Source organism: Candida dubliniensis, chromosome R, assembly GCF_000026945.1.
Source record: "Candida dubliniensis CD36 chromosome R, complete sequence".
Classification (NCBI taxonomy): Eukaryota; Fungi; Ascomycota; class Pichiomycetes; order Serinales; family Debaryomycetaceae; genus Candida; species Candida dubliniensis.
Window position 1 is genome coordinate 433,704 of NC_012867.1, and position 18,462 is coordinate 452,165.

The window sequence follows — 18,462 nt, forward strand, 5'->3', positions numbered from 1 at the left end:
GAAAGGAGTTTTTTTTTTTCAAAATCAAACTAGTTAATTATGCCACAGCCACCACCAAATGCATATAAATCAGGTACTCGATTAACAGTAGGATCACATCAAGTTTCCATTATCAAATATATCTCCGAAGGTGGGTTTGCTCATGTATATACTTGCACAATTGATCCACCTTTTCAAGGTTCGAACGTTGCCTGTTTGAAAAGAGTAGTGGTACCAAGCAAGTGGCAGTTGAGTTTATTAAGACAAGAAGTAGATGCCATGAGAAGATTAAGAGGTAACAAACACATTGTATCTTATATTGATTCTCATGCTTCTCGTTTGGGTGATTCCAATACATCTGGTACCAATAATAGCCATAACCAGCAACAACAGTATGAAGTTTTTCTATTGATGGAATATTGTGAAAATAATGGTTTGATAGACTTTATGAACACTAGATTGGTGAATAAATTGACTGAAAAAGAGATTATAGATATAATGTATCAAGTGACTATAGGTGTGGCCATGTGTCATCACTTACGTCCACCTTTGATTCATAGAGACATTAAAATTGAAAATGTTTTAATTGATGGGAAAGGGGTTTTCAAGTTGTGTGATTTTGGTTCGTCAGTAAATTATTTACCACCACCAAGAAATCCTCAAGAACTACAATTAATGAAGGATGACTTAATGCAACATACAACTCCACAATATCGTGCACCAGAAATGATAGATTTGAGTAAAGGGTTCCCCATAGATGACAAACTGGATATTTGGGCCTTGGGGATATTTTTATACAAATTATGCTATTACACGACACCTTTTGAACGACCCAATCAAAGCTCATTACAGGAGTTAGAACATACAATATTGAATTGTTCGGAAACCTTACGTTTTAATGACCAACCAGGTCTGATGTTCTCACCACGATTGAAAAATGCCATTAAAGTTTGTCTTCGAGGTGATCCCAGAAGAAGACCCAACGCCGTGCAATTGTTGGGTGAGATTGCGGCAATGAAAGGCGAGAAGACCATTCCTAACGTGATCCCATACAGTGTGATAGAACAACTGAGAGCTAAACAAACAGTGGCTCCAGAGGAAGACACCAAAAAAGGTCAAGTGTCACACGTTGAGAAAAATAAAATCACCTCTAAACCTAAGACCGACCCCTTTGCAAATATTGATAAGTCAAAACTTTTAAACAAATCAGGATATAAATTATCCCTGGTAACTGCAGAGTCAAGGACAGTGCCAGCAAGACCTTTGAGTGCATTTTTTGACGATGGCAATACCTCAAGAATATATTCTCAAGGAAATAGATCAACGCCTTCGGTGCAAGATTATGTGAAAGAAGAATTGGCCAAGGGGGAAAGTTATGAATTTAATGAACCAGATGGAACTTTAGAGTTTTTAAAATCCAGAGAGGAAGAAAAATTTCATCAAAGAAATGATACTGGTGGAAGTTTCAAGGCAGCTTTCAAAAATGGATTGAGAAAGATAAGTACTGGTGGTAATATAAGTGCCAATAACACAGGTAGCTCAGTTAAAAGTAATCGCAGAGCAAGTCTCAAGCGTATCATCACAGGAGGAAGTAATCACAATAAAAAGAATTTTGAAGAAAATACCAAGTATATGGAAGATAGTAATCCTGTCTCCTCTGCCCCTAAAAAACTATCAATTCAACATAGGATGCAACAACTTTTGAATCAAAATGAACATCAACACATACAGAAATCTGCACAGGGATACGGGAAGTATACCGACACCAAGGCGTCAGAAGACATTGATGAAATAAACAAACCAACACATTCCAAACTTGTTCAGAAGAAATTGTCACCACCAGCTGTACCAGTGAATCTATCATCACAGAGAAACAGAGCACAGCAACTGCTGCTCCAGAATACGACTAAGAAATATTCTGTCAAAGACTCTAAACCTTTGAGCAAAGTAAGAAATATTCCTCCCAAGGACACTGTCAAGACCAAACCACCTCCACCAAAACCTAAAAAACCAGTGTACTTGAAGTCTCCAACTAAATTAGAAATCACAGATCAAAGAAGATTAAGTGATGCTAGTGAGATTTCAATGCCTGACTTAGATGATTTAGAGAAACAGTTTTCAAAGAGATTTCCTAGTTATGTGTAGTTTATAGTTTATATTTTCTCTCTGTACGTTGTCAGAATATAAGTTCTTTGTTGCTTTTATCTCTTAAACATTAAGCTTCAAATTAAAATTAAAATTAAAAGAAAAAACTTTTTACATATACACTATACATGAATCATCATTACAACTCTTGGATCTACTTCTACTCTTTTTATTATTTTATTTTATTTTATTTTTGTTTTGTTTTTTCAAAATCAATCTTCCGAAGAGGAGTAATCTTCAATTGAATCTAATATGAAATCCACTCCTTCGTCGAATTTTTCTTGTATGACATCACATAATCCATCTGATGTTGTTTTAATTACTCTACCAAATTTCTTTCTTGGACGTTTGCTAAAATCATCATGACCATTTGATTCTGCTGGCTTGTTGCCTCCCCCATTTGAACCATTTCCATTGGTTCCATTACCAGTACCACCACCAGTCCAGCATGTATTAAAATTACTGGTGAAAATAACGGAATTTTGATAATACCAATCCACCATTGATTCATCCATCACCGGAATTAATGGTTTCAATGTGGTTCGGTTCAAAAACGCCACTGTTCCCTTGACTAAATCTTTTACTTCATTTGATGGTCTTTTGCCGTATAAATTCACAATTGCTTGATAACTATCACCAAATCCAACCAACACAAGATTTTTCAATTGTTGGAAATACGTTATATAGTTATCCCAAATATAAAGCAAAACTTCTTGAGCAAAAATGATTGGATTATAAGTAGACGATTCTGATGTTGTCCCTGGGATCGGAAGTTGGAATGATGGGATATTGATGTCCAAATACCCAAACTTTTCTTGATTATCAGAATCTTTTTCCTTTTGTATTTTGTCCATTATTTGCACTAAAGGATGTTCTAAAATCATGGTTGAATTGGTTTCAATGACTCCGTTTGTTGGATTTATATTGGCCCATATTTCGGGTGGGTCGTGTATTGTTAATATTATGGTGGTACAGTCATAAATATCAGGACTTGCAACTACCAAATCTTCTAATTGGTCCGGTATGTCAGTAGTGAATGGGGATTTTTCGCCATTAGGTACAGAACTGATGATTGGGATGTTGATAAATTCTTTTTCATTGAATAACTTTTCCACTTGATGACTTCTGATTGGATCAGCAATATTCACCAATTTGTAGTTTGCTTTTTCTATATCAGGTAAATCATAAACATCTTCAAATATGCTATTTGGAAACCCTTCTCTTAAGCATTTAAAGTATTTGGATTGTATCTTCATCACTTCGTCAACAACTTCGATGGTCTCCAAGTGTGGGCGTAGAGTGATTGTATTTTCCGGTGGTTCACCAACTAATACTTTAGCTACTGCCAACGCACTTTTACTAATTGAATCTAAATTATAACCGCCCTCCAAAATGACTGCCAATTTTCCTCTGGCAATTCCCTTTAATGTGTGGGTCATATACCCATAACCAGCTGGTGTAACATGACAGGCACCAATTACATCTCCATCGGCAGCATCAAATCCAGAACTGACAATAATGAGATCGGGGTCAAATTCCGATATTACTGGTTGTATTATCTTGTTAAATGCATAAACATAGTCACCATCGTGCATACCATAAGATCTCCAAGGAATATTTATAGTGAATCCTTCCCCAGGACCTTCGCCAACTTGATTTGAGTCACCATATTTGGTGCCTGGGTAAAATCTCCCATTCTCAAATCTGTGTAAAGAAATATATAAAACTCTCGGATCGTTATAAAACGCCTTTTGAGTTCCATTACCATGATGGATATCCCAGTCCACAATAACAATTTTTCGAACTGATTCAGGATATGTCTTCAACATATTTTTGGCGGCCACGGCAACGTTACTGAATAAACAAAATCCTGCTGGGGTATTAGGTTCAGCATGATGCCCTGGTGGTCTCACTATAGCTAAAGAATTTTTCACTCTCCCTTCAATAACTGCTTTACAGGCTTCAATAGTACCACCACAGGATAATTTCGCCGATAAATACGAATCATTGTTAACATAAATGGAATCTCCCGTTTCTGTTTCCTTGAGTAATTGATCTCTTGACATATCTTCAGTGGATTGAATAAATTTTAAATGATCTTCAGAATGAACTTCCAAAATTTCTTCAGCTGTTGCTTCTCGGATAGGAATTTTCAACATAAATGGTCCAATTTCATTAATTCCTGCTAAAGAAGGATCAAGAACTATTCCGGCTTCTACCAATTTTTTATAAATTCTGTATATTCGACGAGGGTCTTCTGGATGTGGATCAATATATTCGCTATAGGATGTGAATACCTTAGCATGATATCTCATTCTCACGTCATAAACTAATCCTGTTTTCAATGGAGTATAAAACAATTGTGGTTTTTTGGGTGGAACTACAACCACCTGTGGCTCATTCACAATAATTCCATTAGAATCTGATTCAGTTTCGGGTTCCTCTAATTTTATTTTCTTGGTAGATGGTTCTTGTGGGTGTACAGTATCATATGTACCAGCAGTGGTAGTAGTAACTTCTTCTTCCATTTCAATAGGGTTAGTTTCATCATCTACCTCACTTAATTCTTCCATTTCAATAGGGTTGGTTTCATCATCTACCTCACTCAATTCTTCCATTTCAATAGGGTTAGTTTCATCATCTACCTCACTCAATTCTTCCATTTCAATAGGGTTGGTTTCATAATCTACCTCGCTCACTTCTTCAAAGCTGGCTTGAGTAGAATCTTCAGTTGCAGTTGAGAAACCTTGACTTTCATGTTCTTCTTCTGGAATTAGATTCTCCGGATTAGAATCTAGATGTTCTTCTTTATCAGTCGACATTCTCGAAAAACAAAATGATAATGAGTGGGAAAATGGTAGCTTCTATATGATTATTCGATAATGAATTTTTGACAGCGGTAATTTTCTTTGATACTAATTTGGTTACAATGTAAAAGTGATAAGTGTATCGTCCAAATGTATCTTCTTGGTATATGTTTATTTTTGAGTTTTTCCTCTTCTTTTTCAATTTTGATTGAAAGAAAGAAAGAGATTAATGAAAACAAAAACAAAAACAGAAACAGAAACAGAAACAGAGAAAAAAAAAAAAGAAAGAAAAAAAAAAAGAAAAGAAAGAATCAACAAAAAAGATTGAAGAATAAGAAGAAGAAAAAACAATTATTGTGTATAAAATACAAAAGAGAAATTAAATTATCAGACAAGAAGAGTGAAACCCGAGATTTCTAAATCTGTATGTTATTGTTTGGAAGAATATTTATAAAATTTGTTGGTTTATAATTACAATGTGAACTTTACTCAGACAATGTTTTATCAAACTCTTTTATTAAACAGTTTTCTTTGCTTTTACTTAATTTCTGGCATTAAAATTTGAAATGGGACCAAAACAGACAGATAAAACACCCTTTTGAAGAAGGAGAGAAGAACAAGAGAAAAAAAAAAAATTTTTTCTTACAAAATGTATTCAGATTTTCCCGAGGCTTCAGGAACCATGAAGAAATGACATTTGATTAATTAGATAAGCAAGAAGTAACAGGGTTTACAAAACATTTTTGTAAGTTTACAATTAAAGGAAGAATTAATACTAATAGGATTTGTTCCTATTTTTTTTCTGACTACTCAATCGACTCCAATCTCTCTTCGTTGGCTTTTGAATTGCCTAATTTTTTGCTCCACTAAATGTCTTTATTGTGCAGATAATTAAAATTCGAGATTTTTCCGAATTTAGAAACTTGCGTGTACACTAAGAATTTTTTGGAAAGGTTGGCACATACGTCACCAATACAGATGAGATGACTCACATACATACAACGTTTTGTTGATAACATATTCTTCGCTATAAAACCCATTCACAAGTCCAATTCTTGTAATTAGATTGTTTTATTTTTTTTTTCTTTGCGGTTAGGTTTGTTTTGGAAAACTTTAACTGGCGAAAATGTCATTGCTTATCCCAACACTAAGAGACCAACACGATGCACATGGCGATTTAGAGGAAGACGAGGCCTACCAAAATCTATTAATCAAAGAGCAAAACTCGACAAACAATAAATACATTTGGAAGTTTGAAGCGGTAAAAGGATTTTTTAAACAAACTGACGAACAAACCGATGATATGGCGTTTAGATACACTGAACAAAAACTCGGCAGGTTAGATGATTGGGAAACAATAGTGACTAATCTCCAACTGTTGAATCGTGATTCTCCAGATAATGAAACTTATAAATTGATCTTTTTGGCCCGACATGGGCAAGCAAAAAGTAATGTGGCGTCTCAAAAATATTCAAAAGAGGAATGGATGCGTAAATGGAGATTTTTGGGGACTGATGGTGAACTAACTTGGGGTCCTGACGCTGATTTGACTGAGTTGGGGCTTAAACAAGCAGCAGAAAACCATCAGTGCTGGAAACAACAACTACTTGAAGGTGCACCCTACCCTAAACGATTCTATGTTTCCCCCTTGCAAAGGCTGATCAAAACCCACAATATTACTTGGCCAAACACCAAGCCCATCGTACTTGAAAACGTACGTGAAACTATTGGTTTACATTTGTGTCATAAATGCTCAAACAAGTCATCTTTAGAAGAGAGGTTTCCCAATCTTGTGTTTGAAGACGGATTCACTGAGGAGGATTTATTGTTCGATAAATATCTCCCACGAAAAGAGCACTTGCACGAGCAATTCTTGAGAATTAATGGGGTTTTACAAGATATATTCAGTTCTGATGAGGAGGATATCTTATGTATAACATCACATGCGGGCACTATTAGAGCATTCATCACGGTGTTGGGCCATCGAAAGTTTACCATCCCAACAGGTGGAATGATACCAGTAGTAATCAAAGGAACGAGAACTTGCTAATTGGCATCAAATTAAAAAAAAAAAAAAAAACTTGTGCAAAATGCAAACTAGAAATCATTATATACATATATATATGACTTACATACATACACGCAATACCGTTATTGAAGGTCACTTGACTTTTCAATTTTATGGATTAAATACAACTCTTCCTTCGTAACCACCGGCTCTCAACTTCTCCAAATACTTGGGTAATTCTGTCAATGGAGCATGAGCAACTTTTGGTTTGACTTTTCCCTGTGCTGCCAATTCAAATGCTTCTCTTAAATCCATCAGAGTACCCCAGAATGAGCCCTTGACAGTAATTTCACGAAGATCTAAATCAGCAAGATTGATATTGAGTGAAGATGCACCCAAACCTACGGGAACAATAGTACCCTTTGGTTCACAATACGTTTGGCACAAATCATATGTTGCCTGGACAGAAACAAAATCAAAACAAGCACTAAATGATCCAGGCAAAACGCTCTCGGGTAACTCGCTGTAAACCTGGTCAGCTCCAAAGGCTTTGGCTTCGTCTCTTGCCTTGTCCTTTTTATCCAAAACAGTAACTTTGGCACCAAATGCTTTTGCAACTTGAATAGCATTGCCTCCTAACCCACCAGCTCCGATAATTAATATATTGCTTGCTGGACCAACACCGGCAGACTTGATGGCATGGTAAGGAGTCAACACAGCATCAGTAATAGCTGCCGCTTCTTCAGAAGTAACATTGTCGGGGATTTTAACCAAATTTCTTGGTCTTTTGACCAACAAAAATTGCTCGTAACCACCATTGTAACCCAAACCGAACCAGTCCAAAAAAGACTTGGTACAGACATTATCGTTACCAGTAAGACAATGTTTACAAAGACCACAACCATTGGGACCAACACAAGCAACACGATCTCCAACAGAAAATTCACTCACTTCTTCACCTAGTTCAGCAACAGTCCCAGCAATTTCATGGCCCATCACATAATTGTCACCACAATCCAAACCTTCATAAAGAACATGTAAATCTGAATGACAAAGACCGACTGCATCAACTTTCAAAAGCAATTGACCAGCACCTGGCTTGTTAACCGGCAAGTCTTTTTTCAAGTTAAGACCACTGGATTTATTATAAAAAAATCCGTACTGCGTTGAAGGAATTGACATTGTGCGTATTGCAAGTGCTTTAGAATAAGATTGTTTAATTGGACTTAATCGTTTCAAAAGAAGTGACATTTCAAAAACAATAAATAATTGACTTTCGAGGGATTTAAGCTATATTTGAAAGAATTCTTGAAAAATATTTGGTGGGGGTAAACGGGGAAGAACAAAGAAAAGATGGGGAAATGAATGAAAACTATCAAATAGCATTGTGGGATTTATTAATTTAGTAAATTTGCTTTACTATATAAAGTGTAAAGTCCGGAAGCCAAGGGATGTTAAAAACATGGTGTGATGTAAGAATATGTGAATAGGAATTGGGGGAGGGGGGGGTGAGTTGGGCTCTGAGATAGTCTATGCATATATTTAGAAGGCTCTCTTTCTTGATTGTAAGATAATTGAATGTTATTTTATGCGAGTGTGTGTGTGTGTGTCAGAGAAAGGGGGGGTGGTCGGAGCCCAGAAATGGGATATAGGGGGGAGGAGGAGGAGAGAGAAAATAAATCCGTATTTGGTGGTGAATACTAGCCTCATTCGCCAAATAGCAGAATCCTCATACCATCACCAACAACTCTCGTTAGACGGAATGTGATTTACCGAGTTCGACAATAATTTGTTGTTCTAGAATCTCGTAGTTTGGAATTACATTGTTACAGAACTAGAAATAGAAATATTGCAATAACAAAAAGTAAATAAAACGGTCTGGAGTGAAAATTGCTTAACCAAGAAAAACAAAAAAAAAAAAATTCCTAAATTGCCGCAAAGATAGTACCACCAGAAGAATCACATACTTGTTAAAGCTCTCTCTAAACGAAGAAAGATGATGTAAATTATCAAGCACAGTCGTACGAGAGAAAATGAGAAACCTATAATTTTAGAAACTAAAGCCAAGGCTTGGGTGAATGAATATGTTTTGTTTTGTTGGACAGATAAACTGCAAAATGTATGATGACCTGATTAACATACACTTCTGGTAGTTTTAAATTTGTCAATCATTCCTCGGTGAAAAGCACAGGGCTCGGTTTTTATTGAGGTAGTTGAGAATTGATTGAAAGGAGTGAGATTCTGCAGAGAGTATATTTGTAAAGTCAACAGAGAGTGCTCCTAATATTTGTTAGCAAAAAAAGAGGGTGGGTGGATAGTGTGATGTAAATTGCAAATCCAAATCCAAATCCTTTGTTCAAGAATGGTCTGTGTCATATGTCAATTCAATTTATGGTCTGATCCCACTCTCTTAATCAAAGAAATTCTAGCCAAATCTTTAATAAAACCTATTTCATAAAAATTTGGAGACAATGTTGATGCAAAAAAAAAATAATCTTGAAATGTCCTCTATAGTGTCTTTTCAAATAAATAATCAATAAACTTTGCTTGCATATCAGCTTATATTTAATACTTATTCAACTCAATTCTACTTAAATTAGGAAAAAGACCCCAAATGATGGTATTAACTTTAAATTATTACTTGGATATAATTAAGCGGATTTATGATTTTACCATGAAAAGAGTTGTTTGGTCGAGTTGTAATAAGCTTACCACAGTTAGCTCTTCTCACGTGACTGGATGGCCGAGCGGTCAAGGCGCCAGGGTAAGGCGGCGATAAATCTTATCGCGTAACGTTTACCATAACAATCCTGGTCTACGAAAGTGGGCGCGAGTTCGAATCTCGTTTCAGTCAATATTTTTTTTTGTCTTAACTCCAATTATATCTTTTTTTAATCGAATACAAGCTTCTGCTGTATCAAGCTTTCCAAATGTGTAGATGACTTTTCAACTTAAAGAAGAACTCAAAATAGATAAACACTAAATGAGAAAAAAAAAAGTGAATCCAACTCAAAAATCACTTTTCATTTTCTCCGAATCATCTTATGTTACAACCCTACATGCTAATAAGTTTACAGTACGTATTACTTTTTTATTATTAAAGACTGATTCTAGGATTACAAATCATACACTATATTACATCATGACAGATTGGGAAAACCTGTTAACAAATCTTGTTTAATCTATTATTGAGAGTTCTTGCATTGTTCAAAAAAACTTCAATTAATTCCTCCAATCTAAGATTATCTACCCCATTCTGAATTTTATCAATAGCAGCAAATATTTCCATAACACCCGCTTCCAACTCTACTTCATATTTATCTTCTGTTTTATTACCAATAACTCGTGTCAAATCAAACTTGGTAATGGTAGGTGGATGTGTGTAAGAAATTCTCTTCTTCTCCCTGACCATCTCCGGCTTATTCTTGGTAATGATCGAGTCAATATTCCCCTGTGGAACTGGTATTTCCAATGACATAGATAATCTCAAGTCAAATAAAGAGCCTGGATTATGAATATACAAATCGGCTACACGTTCCTTCTGTATGGCAACCAATCTAGGTGGCGATAGTAAGTTGTCCTTGGAAACACGAATCCGTTTCGGATGCTCACCCTTTCTCCCCAATTGATAGAAGCTGTCAGTATTATCGGATTCAAGAATTTTGAATTTCCTTCCCTTTTTCCCCTCTTGGAAACTTTTTTCCAACTCATCCAAGAATTTTGTTATTTCCTTCCAGGCCACTTCTTCCACTTGCATATCAAAAAACACACTAGAATGATCAGTGAAAATACATTCTGTCACCACGTTCAAGTCGATTCTATTCCCACTTCTTTTATCAATAATTTTCCCAAATTTCAACTCTAATTCAACATTCCGTTTACTTTTCTCTTCAACATTGGAAAAATTGGCATACACCCATTCAGCTATTTTCCTAGTGATTGAACTTGGGGGTATCAAACCAGTAATACTACACTCCAAATCAACACTTCTAGTAGTGGTATAATCAAATACCGGTTTTTCAGAAAGTCTAGTGATGACTTCATTCCCATCGTCAACATTATTTTCCTCTTTCTGTCTATTTGGAGGAACCCACCTCTGCGCCCAAATTGGAGGAGTTTCATACCGACGTGGTTTCTTAGATTCCTTAAGCTTTTTGATTTTGGTCAAGTCATCGTCCTGTTCATCAAATACCGGTTGAGGTTCCTTTTTTAGTTTTGGTTCAGGTACACTATCTGCGACCTTTTCGACTTTGTTTACATTACTGTCGTGTTCTTCAAGCTTTGGCACTGGTGTCAGTTGGTTTAGATTCGGTAAATTTTGCTCAGTTTTTTTTTCAGTTTTAGTAACTGGTTCCTCATAAGCATCTATGATATTTGCAATGGAATTTCTCTTCGTGATAGCTGGTGACGATCTTGCACTCGAATGCTCACTACTTCCCACCAGACTCAGTGACGGTGGTAGTGGTGGTGGAGGTTTATGTGCAACACTCGGAGAAGTTAACAGACTTATGCTGGGTTTTCTAAATTCTGGACTAATACTTGGTTCTGGTTTTTTAGTTGGAGTTGAATCTGATGGAGTGTCGTTCAACATGCTCGTTATTGAGTGACGTTCATGAACAGAAGGTTTATGGTAAGCAGTAGGGGATTTGGTAATCTTGGCATTCTCATCATTCCCATTCCCATTCCCATTTGATGGCGGGTCATCATTTAAAATAGATCCAACATTCATTGTAGTATGGCCATAAACAATTCAACGGTTGCCCATCAACAAGCTATTTCTGGTATTTTTGGAGGTTTTTTTTTTCTTCTTCTTCTTCTGACTTTCCGTACCCAACCTTTTGTATACAGGAAAACGACCATGGCTTTGGTTTAATTACATGACCGTGAGAGCTATGAAGTAGAAGACTCTTCACACATTACAGATATGGCAAATAATGTGATACTTGTAACAATTTCCAAAAAATTATTTGCCGGTGCTAGTTTAAATATTTTTTGGAAGAAACTTTGGTTCACATTACTTTTTTACTACGTTGAAAACAATGGTTTCACATAAGCTATTTTTATCTTTGTATCCATTGCTATATACAATTTTAAAGTATTTTAGCTCCATCTAGTGATGAAACATATGCTGCATCAGATGGGTCGCTACCTTGCAACACCAATTCCTTGTCCTCTTCATCAACAAAAACCACCTTTTTGTCTGCAGTTGTTTTCAATCGTGGTTGGATATACTCCCATACCTTGTCCTTCAATTTAGGAGGCTCAAAATTATCAGCAATTCCAAAATGCAAACGTTCACCAATTATAGATGTAGTGGGCGGTATTACAGGTTCAACGTTCAAATGATCATTTATCTCTTTTTCTGCTGCAAGAATCATTCCCATAGACTTTTCCCCACGTAGTTTCCGTGTCCTCATATTAGTAACTACTACAACTTTTCTATTTTGCATTTGCTCAATAGGAATAAATGGAACTAATCCAGAGCAGACTTGAATTGTCGTGTCATTTCCTATTTCAACTTGAGATACATATAATTTATCGGAATCGCCATGTCTTTTACATGATTGGATCTGACCAACCTGAAGTTTAAGATACGATGGAGCATCTTCAATATATTAGTATAATGTAAAGTTGTTAATGATTTCTAATTGGCCACGTACAAGTTTTAACTCCTCTAGTAAATGTCCTCAACATTGTTCTTGATGGGAGAGAAAAAGAAAAAGAAAATAGTAGGCACAGTTCTTTTCATTTTGATTGCACTATAATTTAATTTTTCCCTTTTAGTATTATTAATTAGTCGCGTCTGAAAAATTAAATCCATTTTATTTTTTTTTTTTGGGATATTTCACGAATCCTTAAAGTCCAGCATCAAGATCTCTTTTTTTTTTCTTTTCTTCTTTCATCTTTTTTTTATTATATCTTTTAAGTTAAATCAATAATACTTCTAATCAATATCGCAACACATAATGTCAAATTTTGTATCATCACCAGGGAGAATCCCTTCAGATGCTGCCCAGTTGTTGAATTCACAAACTCTGTCTTCTTTTGGTAGAGACAATTCCACACCAGCACAGCCAATATTATATTCCGAAGATCTTCCACCTCATTTACAACTACAACAACAACAACAGCAACGTGCAGTTGCTGGAAGAAGAAGACAAATAGCTGTTCCAAAAGTTGTTGATGTGACCAGTGAAAAAGTCAGGGAAAGTTTTGAAACTTTTATTGAAGAATTTATTGACCCAGAACAAGCAGATGATGATTGGGATGGGAAAATTTACTTGGCTCAAATTGAAGCTATGAAAACATACGAGTACAGTACATTATATGTTGATTACCAACATTTGTTGCTGAGGGAGAATGGTGTTTTGGCCACAGCTATCCTGGAACAGTATTATCGTTTCTCTCCCTTTTTATTAAAAGGTTTGCATAGGTTGTTGAAGAAATATGCACCAAGTTTATTACATACCAATTTACTTCACAATGCAGCAGAAGAAACTGTCAGTGAAACGTCGACCAGTTCTCAAGCAAACGAACGTGTTTTCCAGATTTCTTTTTTCAATTTACCAACAGTACAAAGAATCAGGGACATCAGATCAAATAAAATTGGTTCGTTAATGTCAATACTGGGTACAGTCACCAGAACCTCCGAAGTGAGACCTGAATTGTATCGCGCATGCTTTACCTGCGACTTGTGTTCAGCAGTTATTGAAGGAGTAGAACAAGTTTTTAAATATACCGAACCCACAGCATGCCCTTCTTGTGAGAATCAATCTTACTTTACATTAAACGTTTCCAAATCACAATTTATTGATTGGCAAAGAATTAGAATACAAGAAAACGCCAATGAAATCCCCACAGGGTCAATGCCACGTACTTTAGATGTGATTTTGAGAGGTGAAACGGTTGAAAGAGCAAAGCCAGGTGACAAATGTAAATTTACTGGATGTGAAATTGTAATCCCCGATGTTTCTCAATTAGGTTTACCAGGTGTCAAACCACAATCCGTTAAGGAATCAGCAAGAGGCTCAGAGTTGAGTAGTGGTGTAACCGGTTTAAAATCACTTGGTGTTAGAGATTTGACATATAAGCTTGCCTTTGGAGCTTGTCACGTTGCTTCCATGGTCAATAAGGCCGGTGGGAATGAACAACTTGAAGTCGATTTAAATGACCAAGAAGTGTTTCTTACATCTTTGAGTGATGCTGAGGTGTTACAATTAAAGGAAATGGTCAAGGATGAACATATTTATGACAAGCTTGTAAACTCAATTGCACCAGCTGTGTTTGGTCACGAAGTAATCAAAAAGGGAATTCTTTTGCAATTGTTGGGTGGTGTTCACAAACAAACAGTAGATGGAATCAAGTTGAGAGGAGATATCAACATTTGCATTGTTGGTGACCCATCGACTTCGAAATCACAGTTTTTAAAGTATGTCTGCGGGTTTTCGCCTCGTGCTGTTTACACTTCTGGTAAAGCTTCCTCTGCTGCTGGGTTGACGGCAGCTGTAGTGAAAGATGAAGAAAGTGGAGAATACACTATTGAAGCGGGTGCTTTAATGTTGGCAGATAATGGTATTTGTGCTATTGATGAATTCGACAAGATGGATATTACGGACCAAGTTGCTATTCACGAAGCTATGGAACAACAAACTATCTCCATCGCAAAAGCTGGTATCCACGCCACTTTGAATGCCCGTACATCTATCTTAGCTGCTGCTAACCCTATCGGAGGAAGATATAATAGAAAATTGGGTCTTCGTTCCAATTTGAATATGACAGCACCAATCATGTCGAGATTTGATTTGTTCTTTGTTGTTCTTGATGACTGTAATGAAAGAATTGATACTCAATTAGCATCACACATTGTTGACTTGCACATGCTTAGAGACGATGCAATTGATCCACCTTACTCGGCTGAACAATTGGCAAGGTACATTAAATACGCAAAGACTTTCAAACCAAAAATGACCAAAGAAGCTAGAGACTTTTTAGTCACCAGATACAAGGAATTGAGAGAAGATGATGCCCAAGGTTTAGGGAGATCTTCATACAGAATTACTGTGAGACAATTGGAGTCTATGATCAGATTGTCAGAAGCTATAGCCAGAGCCAACTGTACCGAGGAAATAACCCCAAGTTTTGTTGCCGAGGCATATGATTTGTTGAAACAATCTATTATCAGGGTCGAGATGGATGATATTGAGATGGAAGATGAAGAAAGACCAGCAGGTGAACTGGAAGAAGAAGCACAAGAACAAGACCAACCACAGGAACAAGATGCTCAGCAATTACAATCTTCTGAAAGAGCACCTCCAGTGTCAATTAGTTACGACAAATATGTCTCTATAATGAATATGTTAGTCAAGAAAATAACCGAGGATGAAAAAAATGGTGGCGATGGGCTTTCTGCAGATACTTTGGTTGAATGGTATTTGCTTCAAAAAGAAGACGAGATTTCCAGCGAACAAGAATATTTGCAAGAAAGGAAGTTGGCTTATAAGGTGATAAAGAGATTAGTTAGAGATAAAATACTTATGAGCGTGACAGAGGGAACGAATGTTGTTTATATTATACATCCTAACTGTGCTATTTTAGACTTTTTTGAAAGGGATTAATGCTAGCTATTAGGTGGTGTTAATCATAGTTGTATTTTCTTTTCTTTCTTTTTTTTTTTTTTTTTTTTTTAATTTGTTTATATGGTTGTATTATATATTCTATGTACTTTTAGTTTTGTTTATTTGATCTAATTTGACTCTGAATGTTGTTTGATTTGGGATTCCGGTTTTTTCCCTTTTTATATCAATCCATTCTGTAGGCACGGTATTTTGGGCACAATCATGACAGTGTTCAACAAAAGCTTTCGAATTGGGGAACATTCGTTGGCAAGACCGACACCATCCTGGATCCTCACCTGGATTCAAAGCAGCAATAGGTTGTTTATCCTTAACATAATGTATCAATCGTAAATGTCTTTTCAATACGTCTAGTCTATTGAATGCACCGTTCTTTTTATGGCATGTAGGGTCATTCTTCCAATAGGGACACTTGTACTGAGGCTCTGCGTGAGATTTTGAATGTCTAGTTAAATCGGAATGTCTAGCAAACGCCCAAGTACACCCTGGATGCGTGCATACATATGGTTTAACGGGTTTCTTTGGTAGTATCTTTTTTGGCTTATCTCGTCTGAAAACTATAACTGGCGGGGATGATCGGGTTGATACTTGTGATTCTAACTGAGACAGTATCTTTGACTGTAGCGGGATTGTTTCTTCGATTGGTTTTTGTTCCTGGTGTTGATACTGCAGTTCCTGACTATGTAACTGGTAAGGGATGTATGTACTTGATGATTGTGTCTCTGACGGCTTTCCTTCCGACATGTTAGGTATTGGCAAAGTAGACCCACTTGGAAGTGTTTGCTGGTTAGGTTCTCCTTTTAATTTAATCACTTTTTGTTCCTGTTTAGCCATTGCGATTGAATAGAATTACGCCGCTTTCAATGAGGATTGACATTTCCCAGTTAGATGACTTATGTTTTTTTTTTTTTGGTTGTGTAGTAGTTCTCCCACGCAATAAGAAAATTTCCGTTACTCATTCACAGTGTTGGTCTCATGCGCCATGCGCCCACATTAGATTTACGGTTCTTTCCATTCTTACAATTTATTATTCATGTCATTAGTATTTTTCTTCTTCTTCACATTATGTAAATTTTAGTAATTGTACAAAACAAAAATCATTTCTTTAGAATTGATGTATTTTCCTACGATGTGATTTATCGGATATTCAATTTACAGGTAAATTGATAGTGCCATTATTGTGTTTTTTTCATACTTCCAGAATAAACCTAATGAATAATTGAATGTTAAGAACTCCCTCAAACACCTGCATATAGCCAACAAATAAAACGAGGGGATGATGAAATCAACTTTTGATTGCTTCGGTTGCCTTGCCCTCAACTTCCTTGCTCCAGGTATATAAATTAATTTCAACTTTTGAAATAGTTTTTCTTTTTCTATCAATTCTCCCTTATTTATAATTTGGGTACATCTTAACATTTATTCTTTTCTGTTTTATTAAGTATTCAAAGCAACAATGACAGATGTATGTGCAATACTTCTCAATGGTAGGAAACGAATTGAAATACTAACTTAACTCATGGAATGCCAAATTTTTTTTTTTTTTAGAAAATTGAGATTTTGAAATTTGCAGGTGAAGACGGTGCTTATAAAAGAAGACCATCAAGCTTCAGAGAATTTATCAGCTCTAAGCCAGGTGCACGTTTCCCACCAGAAGCAGGTAGATATCATCTTTATGTATCTTTTGCTTGCCCATGGGCACACCGTACTTTAATCACTCGTCGCCTCAAGGGATTAACTTCTATCATTGGATTGTCTGTTGTTCATTGGCATATGGATGACAAAGGATGGAGATTTCCTACAAAGGAAGAATTGAAGTCATTGAAAACCGAAGACGATATTTCATTAGGTACACCTGATCATAATTATGATTTTTCCCGTCTTAGAGAATTGTACTTTAAGGCTGAACCAGACTATGAAGGAAGATTCACAGTTCCAGTATTGTGGGATAAGAAGGAAGGTACAATTGTAAACAACGAATCTGCTGAAATCATCAGAATGTTAAATACTGAATTCAATGGCATTTTGCCAAGTGAATATGCCGAAGTTAATCTTGTTCCAAAAGATTTAGAGTCCCAGATTGACGAATTGAACAGTTGGATTTACGATAACATTAACAATGGTGTTTATAAAGCTGGATTTGCATCCAAACAAGAAGTGTACTCCAAGGAGTGTCAAAATGTGTTTGATCACTTGGATAAAGTGGAAGCCCTTTTGGAGAAAAACCACAATGGTTCAAAAAAGGGAGAATTTTTGTTGGGTAACCAATTGACTGAAGCAGATATCAGATTGTACACAACAATTATCAGATTTGATCCAGTCTACGTTCAACACTTTAAGTGTAATATTGGTATGATCAGAACTCATTATCCATACATACACAATTGGCTTAGATTGTTGTATTGGAAGATTCCTGGTTTCCAAGAAACCACCAACTTTGAGCACATTAAGTATCACTACACTAAGTCCCATATCAAGATTAATCCATATGGCATAACACCATTAGGTCCAGTGCCAAATATTTTACCATTGGAAGAAAAGTAAAGTCTTATTATTTATTAAAGTTGTCAACTGATTGGATGAGAAACGCGTTTATTTTTAGGTGTGTGTATGATTTGTAAAAAAAAAAAAAAAAAATCGAGAAGAATGTTTTGCTTCTTTTGTGTTTTCCCGTCTATGTTGAACAAGTGTGAAATTAGAATCAGAATGAGTGGTAATATTACTATCATTGCTCTTTATACAAGTTTCCGTTTGACCAAGTTCAGTGCACAAAGTATAACACTGTGTAGTAATGACAATAATTATTGCAAAGACCTTGATTGTTTGCTGTATTTACAAATAAACAAAAGAAAACGACTTTATTCTAATTTTACTCGTGTAAAAAAATACC

The 18,462-nt window shown here is 35.9% G+C and overlaps 9 protein-coding genes across 9 annotated transcripts; 4 read left to right on the forward strand and 5 right to left on the reverse strand. All coding sequences in view use genetic code 12, as the record gives it.

Moving 5' to 3' along the window:
• Positions 1-39: 39 nt before the first annotated feature.
• On the forward strand, positions 40-2,124 carry CD36_26950 (actin-regulating kinase, putative; the record flags this gene model as incomplete). The annotated part of the gene is made up of 1 exon (XM_002421734.1): positions 40-2,124. One exon carries the CDS (start codon positions 40-42, stop codon positions 2,122-2,124), a length of 2,085 nt encoding a protein of 694 aa, XP_002421779.1.
• Positions 2,125-2,336: 212 nt separating this feature from the next.
• Positions 2,337-4,946, reverse strand: HDA1 (histone deacetylase, putative; the record flags this gene model as incomplete). Its single annotated transcript, XM_002421735.1, has 1 exon — positions 2,337-4,946. One exon carries the CDS (start codon positions 4,944-4,946, stop codon positions 2,337-2,339), a length of 2,610 nt encoding a protein of 869 aa, XP_002421780.1.
• Positions 4,947-6,057: 1,111 nt separating this feature from the next.
• Positions 6,058-6,981, forward strand: CD36_26980 (phosphoglycerate mutase, putative; the record flags this gene model as incomplete). The annotated part of the gene is made up of 1 exon (XM_002421736.1): positions 6,058-6,981. One exon carries the CDS (start codon positions 6,058-6,060, stop codon positions 6,979-6,981), a length of 924 nt encoding a protein of 307 aa, XP_002421781.1.
• Positions 6,982-7,110: 129 nt separating this feature from the next.
• Positions 7,111-8,190, reverse strand: CD36_27000 (NADP-dependent alcohol dehydrogenase, putative; the record flags this gene model as incomplete). Its single annotated transcript, XM_002421737.1, has 1 exon — positions 7,111-8,190. The coding sequence occupies one exon, from the start codon at positions 8,188-8,190 to the stop codon at positions 7,111-7,113; it is 1,080 nt and encodes a 359-aa protein (XP_002421782.1).
• Positions 8,191-10,102: 1,912 nt separating this feature from the next.
• CET1 (mRNA 5'-triphosphatase, putative) lies at positions 10,103-11,668 on the reverse strand (the record flags this gene model as incomplete). Its single annotated transcript, XM_002421738.1, has 1 exon — positions 10,103-11,668. The coding sequence occupies one exon, from the start codon at positions 11,666-11,668 to the stop codon at positions 10,103-10,105; it is 1,566 nt and encodes a 521-aa protein (XP_002421783.1).
• Positions 11,669-12,029: 361 nt separating this feature from the next.
• Positions 12,030-12,389, reverse strand: CD36_27020 (amino acyl-tRNA synthetase complex component, putative; the record flags this gene model as incomplete). Its single annotated transcript, XM_002421739.1, has 1 exon — positions 12,030-12,389. The coding sequence occupies one exon, from the start codon at positions 12,387-12,389 to the stop codon at positions 12,030-12,032; it is 360 nt and encodes a 119-aa protein (XP_002421784.1).
• A 516-nt stretch (positions 12,390-12,905) lies between these two features.
• CD36_27030 (DNA replication licensing factor, putative) lies at positions 12,906-15,554 on the forward strand (the record flags this gene model as incomplete). Its single annotated transcript, XM_002421740.1, has 1 exon — positions 12,906-15,554. The coding sequence occupies one exon, from the start codon at positions 12,906-12,908 to the stop codon at positions 15,552-15,554; it is 2,649 nt and encodes an 882-aa protein (XP_002421785.1).
• A 99-nt stretch (positions 15,555-15,653) lies between these two features.
• Positions 15,654-16,406, reverse strand: CD36_27040 (zinc finger-containing transcription factor, putative; the record flags this gene model as incomplete). The annotated part of the gene is made up of 1 exon (XM_002421741.1): positions 15,654-16,406. The coding sequence occupies one exon, from the start codon at positions 16,404-16,406 to the stop codon at positions 15,654-15,656; it is 753 nt and encodes a 250-aa protein (XP_002421786.1).
• Positions 16,407-17,028: 622 nt separating this feature from the next.
• CD36_27050 (predicted glutathione s-transferase) lies at positions 17,029-18,116 on the forward strand (the record flags this gene model as incomplete). The annotated part of the gene is made up of 2 exons (XM_002421742.1): positions 17,029-17,037; positions 17,121-18,116. 2 exons carry the CDS (start codon positions 17,029-17,031, stop codon positions 18,114-18,116), a joined length of 1,005 nt encoding a protein of 334 aa, XP_002421787.1.
• Between the last annotated feature and the right edge of the window lie 346 nt (positions 18,117-18,462).